Genomic DNA, 17,384 nt, shown 5'->3' with positions numbered 1-17,384 from the left:
TCACTATCTAAGCAGGGTTCAAGTGTGGAAACAGTTGGGTCCCAGCTGCACCTTCTTCCCACTGGCGTGCTCTCCTGTGTGATTATGTAAGGTATTCAGGCATTTATGGCTATGTGCTAGTCTGGTAGGACTAGCTTGCTTTAGGGGAGCATCTGGTTATTAGAAGGGCTCCCCCTTCCTCCCAATTGCCAGCACACAATACTTCCTTCATGGGATCACACAAGACAAGGTACCCAAAACGAATGGGGCTAACATCTTGATTTGGGGTATTTCAGAGTATTTATATGGCTAGGACTCTGCAAGAAATATTTTCCCCAGAATGCTGTATATCTCTAAGACCATCCTGCATTTGTTCTAGAAATCTAAGAGACATGATCTTAGCATGTAGTGGCTGAAATTTATCAAACTTTTCTGACCTCATAGCAAGACATATTTGATCATCGAATGCAGTTAGAGAGCAGTAAGATGGCTCAGTGTTAAGTCATTTACTGTCAAACCTGATACCCTCAGTTCTATCCCTGGGACTTGCATGTTAGAGGTGGGGAGGTGACTCCAACCTTGACACACATCTCTGGGGCATACATGTTACACACACACACACACACACACACACACACACACAGACACACACACGTATACACACAGACACATACTGCAATAAAATGATTTTTAAATATTTATTTATTTGCTTGTTTGTTTGTTTGCTTCTTGAGACAGGGTTTCACTGTGTAGCTCTGACTGTCCTGGAACTCATTCTGTAGACCAGGCTGGTCTCGAATTCACCAAGATCCACCTGCCTCTGCTTCCCAGTTGCTGGGATTAGAGGTATGTGCCACCACCTCCCAGCTAAGATGTTCATTTTTAAAAGATGAAGTTGTGAGTGATGTTGGGGGCAAGAGGCTCTAAACTACTCTTTTCTTAATGGATTTTAGAAAATTTGAAGAATCACAAAACCCTGTAGCCCAACTTTGAATGAATCTGAGGAATGTTATAATTCTAACGAGACATAACACACGCTGAGCTATGCGGTGGCAAAGCAAGCTGAGTACATTGGCCACCCCATGGACAGGACGTTGAGACACGGTGTCATTTGGACAAACTGAGTCTATATTTCTGAGTCCATTCTAATAGCTTCTTTGTTGCCATAGGCTGATAATTTTATAAAGACATTAACGATTGGACTTCTGAAAAATCAAAATTATATTTTGATACAATTATTTTTTCCAAGTTCAAAATCATGAACTGCACAGGGGCATAGGAGGAGGGCAGCAACAAGCATAAAAGGCATTGCCTCTTTCAAGTACAGCAGGCACTTCTCCTCCATGCGTACCATGTTCCTCACTCAGCAAGGATTTGATATTTTTAGTTCTATAATTCATAAGCCATCTCAAGACCTACAAATGTAATTGGCAGTGGGAAAATAATAGAGCTTTAATCTACCCATATTTGCAAACATTATATACATACACACATATGCACATATGCACACACTTGCACACACATACATGGACACATTCACACATGAATGCATACACACATGCATACGTGCACACTTACATTTATGTGCACACACACAACAATAGACACTTATCACAGAGCTTTAAATCCGCTTGAAAAGGCAATGCTATACACACTACTTGTAATAGCCGAGATTCTATTAGAATTTGCTCAGCTTTAGTGTTCTGATTTTTCTGTACTCACAGGGCATGCCTGTGTTAGAATCACTATTCACAGCTTCTTTGGGTCTCCTTTCCATTTCAGGGTCACCCAGGACCACTGGGACCACAGGGACCAATAGGGCCCTTGGGACCCCCAGGACCCATTGGGATTCCAGGAGAAAAAGGACTGAGAGGTGACAGCGGCCTGCCTGGACCACCAGGAGAGAAAGGAGACAAGGTGAGTGAGTCATTTTGCGTCCTACCAGTCTCTAGTGCTCAGGGCTTGTTTATTTGCTTGCCTGTTTTAAAGTCTGAGGATAATATTGGTGTTTAAAAGAAAACTTTGGTCCTGGATAGGGGAGCTGTAAATCTCTGTAGCTGCCCAAAGGAGTCAGAGAGAGAACGAAGGGGGAGACCCATGCAGCTAAGCTGACCTGGAAGGACAGAGGCATGGGGGATGGACATGGAGGTGAGACACATGGCAGAAAGGCAAGAGAAGTTTGGGGAAAGATGAAAGAAACTGAAGTTGTTGCAAAGCTTCTGTAAGGCAAAGGACATTGTGATTAGGACAAAACGGCAACCAACCGATTGGGAAAAGATCTTTACCAATCCTACAACAGATAGAGGCCTTATATCAAAACTATACAAAGATCTCAAGAAGTTAGACTGCAGGGAGACAAATAACCCTATTAAAAAATGGAGTTCAAAGGTAAACAAAGAATTCACAGCTGAGCAATGCCGAATGGCTGAGAAACACCTAAAGAAATGTTCAACATCTTTAGTCATAAGGGAAATGCAAATCAAAACAACCCTGAGATTTCACCTCACACCAGTGAGAATGGCTAAGATCAAAAACTCAGGTGACAGCAGATGCTGGCCAGGATGTGGAAAAAGAGGAACACTCCTCCATTGTTGGTGGGGTTGCAGACTGGTACAACCATTCTGGAAATCAGTCTGGAGGTTCCTCAGAAAATTGGACATTGAACTGCCTGAGGATCCAGCTATACCTCTCTTGGGCATATACCCAAAAGATGCCCCAACATATAAAAAAGACACGTGCTCCACTATGTTCATCGCAGCCTTATTTATAATAGCCAGAAGCTGGAAAGAACCCAGATGCCCTTCAACAGAGGAATGGATACAGAAAATGTGGTACATCTACACAATGGAATATTACTCAGCTATCAAAAACAATGACTTTATGAAATTCATAGGCAAATGGTTGGAACTGGAAAATATCATTCTGAGTGAGCTAACCCAATCACAGAAAGACATACATGGTATGCACTCATTGATAAGTGGCTATTAGCCCAAATGCTTGAATTACCCTAGATGCCTAGAACAAATGAAACTCAAGACGGATGATCAAAATGTGAATGCTTCACTCCTTCTTTAAAAGGGGAACAAGAATACCCTTGGCAGGGAAGAGAGAGGCAAAGATTAAAACGGAGACTGAAGGAACACCCATTCAGAGCCTGCCCCACATGTGGCCCATACATATACAGTCACCCAATTAGACAAGATGGATGAAGCAAAGAAGTGCAGACTGACAGGAGCCGGATGTAGATCGCTCCTGAGAGACACAGCCAGAATACAGCAAATACAGAGGCGAATGCCAGCAGCAAACCACTGAACTGAGAATAGGACCCCGTTGAAGGAATCAGAGAAAGGACTGGAAGAGCTTGAAGGGACTCGAGACCCCATATGTACAACAATGCCAAGCAACCAGAGCTTCCAGGGACTAAGCCACTACCTAAAGACTATACATGGACTGACCCTGGACTCTGACCTCATAGGTAGCAATGAATATCCTAGTAAGAGCACCAGTGGAAGGGGAAGCCCTGGGTCCTGCTAAGACTGAACCCCCAGTGAACTAGACTGTTGGGGGGAGGGCGGCAATGGGGGGAGGGTGGGGAGGGGAACACCCATAAGGAAGGGGAGGGGGGAGGGGGATGTTTGCCCGGAAACCGGGAAAGGGAATAACACTCGAAATGTACATAAGAAATACTCAAATTAATTAAAAAAAAAAAGAAAGAAAGAAACTGAAATTGTTGGGGAAGCCTAAAGCATTAGAAGCATGCTTGGCGAAGAGGAAGATAGAAAGCCACGATTCTGAATAATTTAAGGCACTGGGCAGATTTGTGAAGCTGCACGACCCTAGCCTGGTAAGCTGCTTCACTGTGGGATTCTGGGAAGGAAAAGGACATTGTCTCGTTAAAGGCCAAATTATTCCACCCATCTCTTTATAACACTCAGGCTCAGGGTACTGCACAACTGCACATGGTCGAAAACTAAGACACAGAGTCCTGCGTCTTTATCTCAGCCCATCTCCCGAGGAGCAGGCCCTTCTAGAACATTTCTGTAATCCTCTAAATGTGCCTGGGGAAGACTGCTAAGGGTTCGTCTGCTTTCTGAACAACCCAAATGGAGCATTATGTGTGCCAGGCCGGACCTTTTATCCTAGAGAGCATCCTGTGTTAATTTCTGAACCCACATTTCTGTCTTGAGAAAATACCATGGAATATGTATGCCATTCTGTGTGTCAAACCTTAGCTTATTTCCTGTTGGAAATATGAAATTATTTCATAACCCCGTATAAGCTAGGATGTAGTTCTGTCAGTTGCTGCTGTTCACATTAAAGCCCTGGTGTCCTGGGAAGGAGTCTGAGGAGTTTGGCAGCATGCCAAATATTTAATTCATTCTGCCAAGTTGCCTTCCTAGGTCTATCAAACAGAGGGTGAAAGGATGCTTTTCAAACGTTGGGGTCTTGACCAATCAGTGAACAGCATGTGACAGTGACTGTGAAGGGCTTTTGGTTTGGAATCACTAACTGTTAATAGTTCCAAGTAAATGGATTTGCCTGTCTATAGTCATGTTTATATCTTTGTTTTATATTTTTGGAATTAGGGTCCAACTGGTGTGCCCGGATTTCCAGGCGTGGATGGTGTACCTGTAAGTGTCCTCACACTTTGCTCCATTGTTTTAAGAAAAGAAGAAGCAGTCACTGGAAGCTTTAAAGGGAAACAGAGTGTGGTGCGCACATGCACACACACACACACACACACACACACACACACACACACACACACACACACACACGGCATCTAAGTACTTGGGAGGCTGAGGCAGAGGTATTATGCATTTGAGGCCATCCAGTAGTTTGCATAATGAGAACCTGTCTTAAAAGAAAAAAGAAAAAGGAAAACAAACACCATCATAAACAAAGCCCCTGAAAGATAGATATTCAAAAAATATATATGATTAGTTCTTACTCTTAAATTTTGTAAAATCATCAGAGTGCTCATTCTTCAATCTTGTGTAATAAGTCTCAACCCAAAACATTTTACACAAAGAGCAAAGTCTTCAAACAAATTAGTGAGGAAGAAATCAAGCCCAAAATAGACAGTAAATATTCCTGTCACATCGCGCACAGTGTGCTCTAGAATGAGATGTGTGCCCGCTCATAAGAGAAGCCTTATTTTCTGATGTGTCTCAGTTTTTCGAGTAACTTTTTGAGAGTCACACAGACCAGAAGGCCAGTGAAAAAGGAAAGCAGGGTTTGGGGAGCTTTAGAATGCAGCAGATGCCTCCGAAGCAGGAGAATAACTCATGCTAAATTAACTTGCAATGGACATTGCAATGGATTAAAACTGTAATCTTACCAGGTAGCACTTTTGGGGTGCCTCACAGAATGAAACAAGTAAACAAGTGGGTCATGGTGTCTGTAGTTGGTGGTGCATGCTGGGGTTTTCTTGCAGAAATATGTCAATCACAGTTTTGTCCTCCCCAGGGTCACCCAGGGCCTCCTGGACCCAGAGGCAAACCTGGTATGGACGGCTACAATGGCTCACGAGGTGATCCGGGCTATCCAGGAGAGAGAGGAGCTCCTGGCCCTGGCGGCCCCCCTGTAAGACACCATTAGCACAGTCTAGAGTGGTCCTGAGTGAAAAGACTTTATGTACAGCAGGAACTGGCTGGTCTACTCGGGAATGGCCTCACTGCACCTTTGCCTGCCTGCAGCAGGACAACTAAACTGGGTGCTTGGGGGAGGGGGAGACGAGGTGGGCAGAACCAGAGCATTTAGGGGCTTCATGGGCGGTGGAAAGGGAAGATACTGAGGGTATTAAGAAGGGGTGTGAACTAACTGGCTTCATCAAGGAGTTAAAGGAGGAGGTAGTTTACCAAATCTTACAACCCCACCATTCAGGGCGAATTTGTATTTAAAGATAGTTTCAGCAAGGGACATCTCTTATTTCCACCACCCACCTTTCCAGCTGTCTTACTTGAGTAAAAATCAGATATGGTTTTGCCTGAGTCAAAATGCACTGTATGGAATTCTCAAAGAACTAATAAAAATTGAGAAAATTTTAAATAAAAAATAAAATTACTATTTATCTAAATTATAATTTATACGCTTTATAGATCTTCTATATAACATGTAATTTATAAAATATAAAAAATTTAAATATGTATACTAGATAAATAAATAATAGAAATAAATAAATACATTCTTTCCCTTAAGAAACAACTTGACTTTCTCTGCCTGTACTTCAGCTTTTTCTCCTTTGCTATTTAAATATTTCTTTTTAAACCGTCCCAAGAGGTTACTTATTAGCACTTCCAGAGCCTTCCATATTGTCTTCGTGTATCTTCCCTGTGCTCTGGACTGAAGGAGAACTGGTCTGAACTTAGGACTCAGAGAGAATTCCAGGCTGGCACCTTCATGTATAAATCATCTGTGGGTTAAGGTTCTCAAGCAAGCACTCCCTCCTTGGAGTTCCCGTGCAGTGAGAGGAATGCACACACGCAGAGGAAGCTCTTTCTGCTTCTACTGAGTCAGGCATTTCAGAAGGCAGGGGCTCTCAGGGGCAGCTTTGCCATAGCAGGGTTGGGATGTCCCTTTGTTAAGCAGCATTCTTTCCTTTATCTCTTCTGACCCCCTGCCTGTAAAGTGGGCTGTCCAGAATGCTAAAGCTTCCCAAAGCAACTCAGCCACTGATGGGGAAAGTTACTACTGTCTTGTGATCTTTTAGTATTTCATTAATCTGTTAAAAATTTGCTGTCACTTATAAATGTATAAGTGAAAAAAATGGAACAAATATTTTTGTAGTGTTTTGTGATTTGAAGCATTGAGAACCAAAGCGTTGAGTTGTATAGTTAGAAGAAAAAAATTTTCTAGGCTGTTTTGAATGGGATTTTCTTTTTCCCTATCATGTAATATATAATACCAAATTAACCTTTTTTTCATCCTGTGACAAAATGTCATGCTCTTTCTATGTTTGGGCCAGTTTTCATTTCTGAGAAATATCTCCATCACAGTCACTATGTCTCTGTGCTTGACTCCATCTTCCCTACGTGCTGCGGCGGCCATGATTTCTCCAACTCCACCTACACCCTACCTGAGTTTCACTGACAACATTGCAAATGCCTCTCTTGTGTTTCTTTCCCTTTCATCTTCGAAGACTAATTCCCTCTCTCAAGAAGCCATTTTTATAAAATGTCACTTGGGTTTATATGTCAGAGAAAAGGAAGCAGCATACCTGTTTGCTATGCTGTTCCCTATGTGTGTACATACACATGTCTGAATGAAAGATGTTCCGTCCACTCCTGCAGACACACGCCCACCCATGTTCCTGTAGACCACCTTACTGAAACTCACTGGGTCACACAAAATTATACAACAGCAAAGGGACACTACATGGGAAGAGGGAGACCAGCAGAAGTGGAAGGGAGCCACGAGAAACTGGGTGACTTATGAATGAGATACCTTATGCACATGTATAAAAATGTCAGGACAAAAAGCCCTTATTATGCATAATTAATATATGCTAATAATACATTAAAATAAAAAAGAAATTAGAAATGGACCGAGAAGTGCGGTGATCAATCACGGCAGGCTTCTGCCATGCTCAGTCACGGTAAGCTTCGAAACACATGACATGATTTGTCACTGGTCATGAGCAGTCTGATATCCACGAAATGATTTGTGGATCAAGGAGCTAGCAGTGAAGGTTTTATTTATTTACTTATTTACTTATTTGTTTGTTTGTCCATCCATCCATCCATCCATCCATCCATCCATCCATCCATCTATCTATCTATCTATCTATCTATCTATCTATCTATCTATCTATCTATCTATCTATTTATTTAAATCTGTCGATCAAACCCAGGTTTGCCAGACAAGCAGTCTGTCTCCAAGTTTCCGCTCTAACCTTTGTGCAACGATTCAGTTCATTTCCATTTAACTCAGTAACTGACCTGACTCGGTGTGGAACTGAAATCCGCACAGGCTGAATCCGTAGGAAGACACAGCTACCTGAGAAAGCAAAGCTGATTAGTCAAGGAGACCGTTGATAATGACTTGCTAGGAAGCTACTGAGTGTCTCCCCCTGGAAACCAAGGCAAGCCCTTTTGTGAGTGGGATCAACTTGGAAATTCACATTCCTTCTCTGAGCTTGATAATACGAAGAAGGCAGAAATCCTGGGTTGATGCAAGCAAGTTAATGCATGTGAGATATGAGCTGGGATTTTTAAGTTGTGCTATAGGAGAATGACAATGGAATTCATTGAGCTATTTCATTTACTGGCTAAAAAATGCTTTAAACAGTGCCGACATACACATGTCTTTAATCCCAGCACTTGGTAGGGAGGCTGAGGCAGGCAGCTCCCTGTGAGCTCCAGAGCAGCCTAACCTAAATTGCTAATTCCGTGTCAGCCAGTGCTGCATAGTGGTTCCTTGTCTCAAAAACCAGCCAGTTAGCCAACTGACCAAACAAACAAAATGGGAGCGGCTTCACAAAAGGGGAGCTGCTGAAAAGTTTGAAATTTGGTCTTACAAAATAATATAAGCTCTTCTTTAATACAAATACCGACATGGGTAAAGTAATTAAATTGCAAAATTACTTAATTTTTAAGAATAATGGCTTGTGTTATAGTATGAGAAAAGAGTAGTCTTTCTGCCCCATAATTAGAAACTCACTGACCGTTAGTGAGTGGTCTGCCTAACTGAATGCTGAGAAGAGGTGTATGAGAACCTTGGACCTCCGGCCAATGACAATCAGGGAAACCATAAGTCCACCCCAGTGAAATGGCTACAGTGCTTTTTACTGGTGACTAATATTTCATATAGAAGAGAAAATATTGAAAATTTTTTTCCTAAGTGAATGTCTCCTTCTCAGGGTCAGCCTGGGGAAAATGGAGAAAAAGGAAGATCGGTGTACATTTCCGGTGGCGTTAAAGGTACTCAGGTGAGTCTTACAGCCATTGTGGGTTTAGGAAAGCCATTTTCCCAATAGGGAACACGCAGGCAGGGATTTCTTACAAAGTATTATTGAATGTACTGATTTTCCCCCCCATTAACCTCACACAACAAGATGGCTCTGTTCCTCTTGTCGAAAGGCATGAGCCTTTGTCCCTATGGCTGCAGATGGCCTTGCCTCCTACACATCAGAATTAGAAGGACACATCCATTTCAAGGTCCCTTGGGCTCATCGTCATTGTTACTTGGGCCAGATAGTCAGTTACTATGGAGAATAGCAGGGCTCTGAGAACCTCGAGGGGGCTTTGGTTGAACAGCAATGTGAGACTAATACCACAGAAATGACAATACTTAACCATGGATAAGATCTTAGATTGTACCTTAAGTGTAGCTTGTGTTCAGAAAGAGCTTGCATCTAAGAGCATATACACACTGATCGTCATGCAAAGCAGTCAAATGTCAACACAAAGCTGGCTGTTAGATCTGGAAGCCCTGGCAGGGAGGGGCTCTCCTTGCGATCCCTTCCTGTCACTCTAGAGAAGTGGTTCTCAAACTTCCTAATGCTTCGACCCTTTAATACAGTTCCTCGTGTTGGGGTGACCCCCCCCCCAACCATAAAACCATTCTGTTGGTACTTCATAGCTGGAATTTTGCTACTCTTATGAATTGTAGTGTAAATGTCTGATATGCAGGAACTGATATGTGACCCCCAAAGGGTCAAGACCTACAGGTTGAGAACTACGTTCTAGAGCAAGGTCAGGTGAGGCCTAGATCAGAGATGGTGGGTGTAGTGGGAGGAAACAGGAATTTTACAACAAGATGCTGTGGTAAGATGAGCAGAAATGCAACCCACTTCTTTCTTCTATGTTCTGACTCCGCCAGCCTTGTTCTGGCCTCCATTAGACAGAGAATAAAGAAAGAAAGCCATTCCACAGAGCCCTTGCGCGGTTGGTGTCTCAATAGTGACAAAGTGCATAGGCTACCTGCCTGGCCTAGTACAGATCTGTCCTTCCCTCCCTTGGAGTCATCTGTGTCCTAGAAAAATGTCCTCCTCTTGTAAAACAGTATAATGATGTCATTGCAGGGAGACCGTGGGGACCCAGGACCACTCGGCTTACCAGTAAGTCTCCCGAGAAGACCGTGGGCATCCATTTTCTCTTCAAAACCCAACAGGACCAGCTACAGCACCTGTGGGACCCATGTAGTATAGAATAAAAATGTGATTGCTTGTCAAACATTAAGAATTTCATATTACTAGGAGCAGGGTGTTGAGTCCATGTGCTGTGGTTCTCCAGTTTACCCATTTGCTGAACCCAGCAAGCTGCCTCTTATGCCATGCCCACACACGCATTGTCTGGTCATAATCATTTAGCATTGCTAAGCTCTTGCAGACCTGTGGGAAATTAACTTTTAGAAATACACACACATATATATATATATGTATATATATATATATATATATATATCACACACTCACACACACACATCTCCTCCTACATAATTATAGCAAATGGAATTTTGTGCCACTTCTGCACATTTTTACCTGCCAAGTTAGTAACTGTTCATTGCTATTTTACCCCACTTTCATCTCTCTGGAGTTTGTATTTCAGTGATCACGTTAGCCTTTCTAGTTTATCAGTGTCTATGAGATTGAAAGTGAAAGCAGTTTTGCCTCCCAGCAGTTAACCTGCGATTCTGTGTTGTGGCTCCCAGCCAGCCATAGTGTCACTCTCCCCGGCCAACTGTGCAGAAGCTTGGTTCCACGCAATAAATGAGATGCTCTTGATGTCACCGTTACAACAAATGCCAGTTCACCCCCTAAAGAGGGCAGAGCTTCACACTCAGAAGTCTTTTGATGTGAGCTGGAGAGCAGGGAGCTGCTCTCTCCACCTTCCCAGGATTGCCCAGCCATCATCCCTACCCTGTGCTGGTGATGGTATGCCATGATGCTGGCTTACAGATAATTACTTAAGTCTGGATCATCTTGATCCTGAGCTGGGGATAGTGTTTTACTCACTTTGGTCTCCTAAGTCATATTTTTAAGAGTACGAACACATTAATATTTAAATACAGGGGCAGGAGAGATGGCTTAGTGGTTAAAAGGATTTGCTCTTCTTTCAGAGGAGCCGGTCTTTGTTCCCAGCACCCACATGGAGGTCATAACTGTTTAAGACTCTAGATCTAGGGAATTCAGTGCTCTCTTCTGGCCTCTGTATGTATGAGGTACACAGACATACGTGCAGGCAAATGGTCATAGGCATAAATAAAAATATCTTTAAATATGCACATTACCCAAGACTAATATTTGAAAAGACATCTTGATATGCATAAAGTTGTGTTGAAATTGGGAAGAGCTAATGAAGTTCTCTTGTTTGTGGTTTTTATGACTACGAGATTTGTTTGTGGGGTGTTGATTGTTCTCTTGACCTGAAGGGAGCCCTACAACAGAGTGTGTCATCTGTATTGGCCTGGTGCTAACTCCTCACTGACCATATGTGAGGGGGATGGGCTGTTTTGCAGGTTTTCTATCTACTTGGGCTCACATGCCACCTTTTCTGTGAACAGTAATTGCGGTTTTCACAGTAAACGTGCTGATCTCTTTCTTTCTCTTCCTCTCTAGGGATCTAGGGGTGCACAAGGATCAACAGGGCCCATGGGGCATGCGGGTACCCCAGGGCTAGCAGTGAGTATAGCTGTTGATGCTGTCCCTCTGTAGCCAACAGTGCAGCAGTAACACAAAAACTGCATCCTCGGGTCAGGCTGATCAACCACCTTAATTGGCAGGAACCTATCTTGATGCACAGGTTCCCAGAAGAAGCCGCTGTCCACACAGAAAGATAGCCCATCCATGTTTAAAAGTGTACTGTGTGTCCTTCTCATTGTTGGTGACCCATAACAGTACGCACAGAGCCAAAGAGAGAGCTTTCCACATGAGCCTGAGAACTTGAGTTCTATCCCAGAACCCACATAAAAGATCCAAGCTTTGCAGTACATGCTTCTAATTCCAGTCCCAGGGAAATAGACACGGGTGGAACTCTGGGGCTCTCTGCCCTAGCCTAATGAGTGAGCCCCAGATTTTAGATTTTACACACACACACACACACACACACACACACACACACACACACACACACATCTACACCACATGTGCACACACATACTTGTACATACACATAATTGTATGTATTCATGAGGTACAGGATGATATTTGGACACATATGCTTAATGTGCAGTGATCAAAGCAGGATAGCTAGCATGATCATCACCTGTAACACCCATCATTCCTTCATCTTGGAAGCATTGGCATCCTTGCTAGTCATTTTGTAAAGTGACTTGTTGACTGTCACCTCACTGTGCCCACTAGAACTCAAATTCTTTTTACTAACAGTATCTGCGGTATCATCTCCTAGCACTTCTTTCACACCCCTCTTCCTACTCAGCCTTTTCAGTCTCTGGTAACTACAGTTTTTCCCCTTACTCACATGAGATCAAATGCTTCTCTTCCTCATGAGAACAAGAGCAGTGGAATGAACCTTACAATCAAAAGCGTTTCCTAATTAAAACTTGGGCGACCTAGGGAGATGTTCTGATGACTATGACTACAGTTGACTTTTTTTCCCATTGATTTAGGGACCTATAGGTCATCCTGGGAGCCCTGGGATGAAGGTAAGTTCTGAATGCGTACATTATAAGCGCCCACCCAAGGGTGAGATCACCGACAGTGTCAGTCACAGATTCTCTCTTAGGAGTCTTCCCACTTAAATAAACCTTCCTGAGTTGCATGGCTAAAAGTTTTAATTGCTTGTCATTGCCCTTTTAAAACTAAAAAGCAATTTGACTTATAATCTTTTCCTTTCAGGGAGATCCTGCCATGGGACTGAAAGGGCAAAAGGGAGAACCGGTAAGGGTTCCTTGTGCAGAAGAATGGATGTTAGGACATGTGCCTTTCCCAGTCATAGAGACTAGAGTGATCAGTTGTATTTATTGTGTAGACACTGTCAAACCTCACAGCTCATAACTTCTGTTTGCTGAATCATCTTACCCTTAGCTGTAAAAATCACAGTTCTGACAAAACGTAATATGAGGGTTAGGAAAGTAACTTCATGGGTGGCATGCTCTAGGAAAGTGATTTAAGGTGGTGGCTTCTCTGGATTTCAGTTGAAGACCCAACAGGAGGTAGGCTGCTCTTTCAGGACACTGGAGAAACAGCTCTTGAGCATCTACTCCATGGCGGGGTTAGGGTTAACATTAGCAAGATGTGCCTTGCTGACATGGAGTCTCATAGCGATTAAGTTACAACGCAGTTGTTTAACAGGAGTTGGAAATACAGAGGAAGACTTCATTGTAGGAAATGATCACGATATGATATCAAACATAAAGGCCAGCTGCAGGTTGATGTCATTATGCAGGTGAAGGCAGGTACAGGACAGAGCGAGGCCTGTCATTGGGCAAGAAGGAAGGATGGGCAGGAAAAAAGTTTTAGAGAGGCAGAGGAGGCCAGAGCGAGAGGAAGGCAGCTGAGAGAACATGTCGGCAGATGTTAAGATTCTCCTCTGTGCATAGTTACAGGTCGTTATGACTACTCTTAAGGGTGTGTACAGGATTTTGTGTTATCTAGATGGGCAAATTATATCTTATCAATTGGAGCAGAGGATATCATGTGATGTGTTCTTTCATGTAGCAACCTAATTGAGTTCAAGAGAGTGGGTGGCCAGATGCACTGGCCTGCCATGGAATTGGAATACGTATGCTTGACGTGATGGAAACCAGCCAAGAGAGCTGTGAGTGAGGGCAGGGCAGACTCACAGGGTTCCATGCTGGAATGGCTCACAGACTGTGGGTCAGAAAGTAGACGGGGGCAGTGTGGAACCGCTGAGATAATTAGTGCTTGTTCTATAGCCCGCTGGAGCTGGAACCATGAGAGAGCGTGACTGCCAGTATACGCTTGGGAACCGGTTCCTCTGCTTTAGTTACTGTAACAGCCCTTTACAGAGCTGGACATACTAGTTTGTAAAAGAGAGGATGAAGAGTATTTCTGTCAGACATGGGGATGCACGCCTGCAGTCCCAGTCCTCATGCCTGCAGTCCCAGTCCTTGAGAGGGTCAACCCTCTCCCTTTCTTAGAAAAGTTGAACAAGGTGGTCTGTACCTTTAACCCCAGCATTAGCAAAGTAGAGATAGGAGGATTAAGATTTCAAGACCATTTTACTCTTTGGCTGCCTAACAATTGAGACACACTGGGCTACTCGCAGCATTGTCTAAAAATAAAAATAAAACAATAGAAATGGAAACAGCACCCTTCGTGTTTGTTACTAAGTATTGTGGGAGATGTGACTGTGGATCTTTTACGCTTTATTCTTCCGGCTTCTCTTTGTAGCAGGTTTGACCATGCTAACTATGTGATACTTTTTATAATATGAGAAGATAGTAGTGGCCCAGTTTTGAAGATGCTTCCTTTTGGTAGGTCTGTATAGGTTGCATTTGGACCTCAGCTATGAGGCGAAGAATGGTTACCATTAACAGTGCACATTGCTCCCCCTGTGCTGTTTGTGTATTTGTTCAATCATTTATTTGCAAAATGATGCAGTCAATGCATAACACTGTTAGCTGGCAGGATGCAAGACAAACAGCCTTAAACATTCCTAGTGTCTGAGCAGAGTCGGGATTCTTAGTCACACTATGTTCAGTAAACTTGAAGCGATAATCCTTAATAAAGAAATACCAGCTATCAGAAACACAGACCTGTACTAGGCAGTCCATGCTAGCTTCAAACTTGTGATTCTCCTGCCTCACCACCTTATTTGCTTAGATGACAGATGTATAGTGTTCATCTTGATTATAGTTTTACAACTGAATTTAACAAGCTGCTGCCCACTTGTATATGAACAGGCATGTGTGTGTGTGCGCACACATTGTGTGCATGCCATTCATAAATAAACACCACAAAGCACTCCCCCAAATGTCTTCAGCAGGTTATCCCTGGATAGCAACATTATGGATCATTTTATTTTTAAAATTTTGTTTCAAGCCATATTTCATAAGAAACAATAAATATAATTTTTCATTGCATAATATATTTCCCACTATTTTTATTTTCAATTTAGGATGCATGGGATTAGAAAGACTGTATTATTTGAGGATGAAAATTTCTGTGCTTCAAAGCACAAGTTATAGTGAAATTCCTATCTTCTCCGTGTTTTCAAAGGGTGAAGTTGGCCAGCATGGCCCTCTTGGACCCACCCTGTTGGTACAGCCACCTGATTTGGGTGTCTATAAAGGAGAAAAGGTAAGACCCAGTCACTTCCAAGTCACCCCGTGAAGCACAATAGGAATCTTTCCCTGTGCAAGGCTGAGCTCCCTTGGCCCAGCATGCGAATCTCGAGGCTGCCTCAATTGTCTGAAGCTCACGCTTCCGTCCGGTGATGAGGCTCAGAGCCTTACAGTGTCCTCAGGTTCTCTCGGCTGCTGAGTGGTAGACCCAGCACGGGCTGAGCTAAGTCCTCCAGAACACAGCACCTCAGAGTGCTGTTCTGATGTGTGGACAGCAAAGACCATGGGGAATCCAGTTGTCCTTTCAGTATCAGGAGTGGGCTTTGCCTGTTGGGAACTGAAAAAGCTGACACATTGGGTAGAGCTGGAAATCTGATAGACTTTGGGGAAATAGTAATTTATCTATCCACCTCCGAAATAGGCATTCCCAATGCCCGATGCATAGTCTAAGTTGTTTGTAAATGATGGCTTACATCCTCCTACCTTCCCACAACAAGCTAGTTCTCTCAATAGCCATGTTGCTAACCTTGGATCTGCAGTCTGGTTCCATAGCTCTCTTCTGTGCTTCATATGCATCTCGCACTGACCCAAATAATGCCGGGGATAAGGACGTACTCAGGTCATAGCTGCTGACTTGACCCCTTACTTAAAACAAAACAAGTCTAATGAGAAACCGGTTGTCCAAAGAAATGACTTATGAGATGTATGGAATTCAATGAATACTATGTAATCACATTATGTCAATCATAATTTTTAGGGTGTAAAAGGAGTTCCTGGAAGGATTGGGTCCCCAGGACCTCCAGGACGCAAGGTAGTATTTTCACCTAATTGTTTTTGTGTGGCTTTATCATTAGTTTAACAGCCAGCATTTACTACTGGAGTTTTCCATTAGAATCTTATAGACCTCCATTCTAAGGAAGTTGCTCTCTTTAAGCTGTTGCCAACGTTTTTGCTTCTCATTTTGTTGTTGCTTTCCAGACTAAGCGAATGTTGTTCCTTAAACCCTTCTAACACTGTCATCTTTTAAAGGGAGAGCCTGGTATCGGCGTCAAAGGAGAGAAAGGTATCCCTGGGTTCCCAGGACCCCGGGTAAGGATCCTAAGCCCTAAGCATCTGTGGGTTTGGAAGCATTACTGGTTCACACACTTGGCAGACTATGCCTGCATTCCCGTGAGCTAAAACGCAGAGACTGCCCCACGTACAGTAATCTATTTTGCCCAAGAGCTGGGGGGTGGTGTGTTCCCATTCATGTCATTTAGATATAACAAGCGTGCACACGATAGGAGAGGTGGGGGAGGTGGGTGACAGCGTCCTCGCTGTGCCTGTTAGCTCAGTGTCAGTCTGGTATGTGCGTGTGCTTGTTAGTTTAAACCTATTTCATAAATTAGGTGTCTATGTAAGGATGCCTAGCAGGGAAGCACCATGTCAGCCTCTAGATGTTATCTCACACATGTCAGTAATGGCATGCCCCGTGGGATCCCCGGGGATGCCAATTTCCAGTAGGCTTAGATAACTCTCGTTTTAGTACTGAACGGTCCATTATTGGCTTTTGTGCCATTTCTTCTTGTTAAGGTTGCACAGGGTAAGTGCTCATTCCCATGCAAATGAATGCACTGTAGATTTTAAAGATATCCGACCTGGTGCTAGCTTCATGCTAAATAATTTAAACGGGAAGAATAGAAATAGCCAAAGCAAGCACAGTCTTAATTAAACGTGAATTTTTTGAATAGGACTAAAAGATCAAGGAGAATGGCAAGTGGCAGAAGTCCGTGTGAACCCATTTTATGTTTATCTCATTTTGTTCTGTTGAATATCAGTGCCTGTTGAGATGTCCTTTTATTACTCCACTACATATTAATGCATATCAAACTGCGTAACAGTACAACAAGGTTAACCAAGATTGAAAACACCATGCCTGACGTTGGGATTCTGCTTGTGGATTTTCTGTAATTATTAGGGTGAGCCTGGTTCCCATGGATCTCCAGGTTTTCCAGGATTTAAGGTAAGTAAACATCCCAGCAGAAGTAACAAACGTGTTTTCAACAGTGAAGGGGGCTTAGCGCCGTGGAGAAGCGGTACTGTTGTTTGTGAATGCTGACAGGGATCGGAAAGACAGATGAATTCTTTGGGATTTTTTTAGCGCTTAAATTAATTTTTACTACACTTACTTATTTTATTTGTGATGTGTCTGTGAG

General features: G+C 43.2%; 1 protein-coding gene across 7 annotated transcripts in view; it reads left to right on the top strand.

The window, feature by feature from the left end:
* Col4a4 (collagen type IV alpha 4 chain) overlaps positions 1-17,384 on the top strand; it is a 123,831-nt gene that overhangs the window by 36,263 nt on the left and 70,184 nt on the right. For 6 of the 7 annotated variants that reach the window (XR_015628581.1, XR_015628582.1, XR_015628583.1 and 3 more), the window contains 12 exons: positions 1,762-1,896; positions 4,566-4,610; positions 5,449-5,565; positions 8,840-8,908; positions 10,004-10,039; positions 11,540-11,602; positions 12,550-12,585; positions 12,779-12,820; positions 15,125-15,205; positions 15,947-16,000; positions 16,219-16,278; positions 17,147-17,191. Coding sequence is in view for 4 of the 7 variants with exons in the window: in XM_087565528.1 (XP_087421654.1) it covers positions 1,762-1,896; positions 4,566-4,610; positions 5,449-5,565; positions 8,840-8,908; positions 10,004-10,039; positions 11,540-11,602; positions 12,550-12,585; positions 12,779-12,820; positions 15,125-15,205; positions 15,947-16,000; positions 16,219-16,278; positions 17,147-17,191 (783 nt within the window). In the remaining 3 variants the exon portion in view is untranslated. Of the gene's footprint in view, positions 1-1,761; positions 1,897-4,565; positions 4,611-5,448; positions 6,185-8,839; positions 8,909-10,003; positions 10,040-11,539; positions 11,603-12,549; positions 12,586-12,778; positions 12,821-15,124; positions 15,206-15,946; positions 16,001-16,218; positions 16,279-17,146; positions 17,192-17,384 lie in introns of those variants that run through there. The other variant, NM_001008332.2, reaches the window with a different exon arrangement.

This window comes from Rattus norvegicus, chromosome 9 (assembly GCF_021556685.1).
Source record: "Rattus norvegicus strain SHRSP/BbbUtx chromosome 9, alternate assembly SHRSP_T2T, whole genome shotgun sequence".
Classification (NCBI taxonomy): domain Eukaryota; kingdom Metazoa; phylum Chordata; class Mammalia; order Rodentia; family Muridae; genus Rattus; species Rattus norvegicus.
This window is presented reverse-complemented; position numbering and strand designations above follow the sequence as displayed.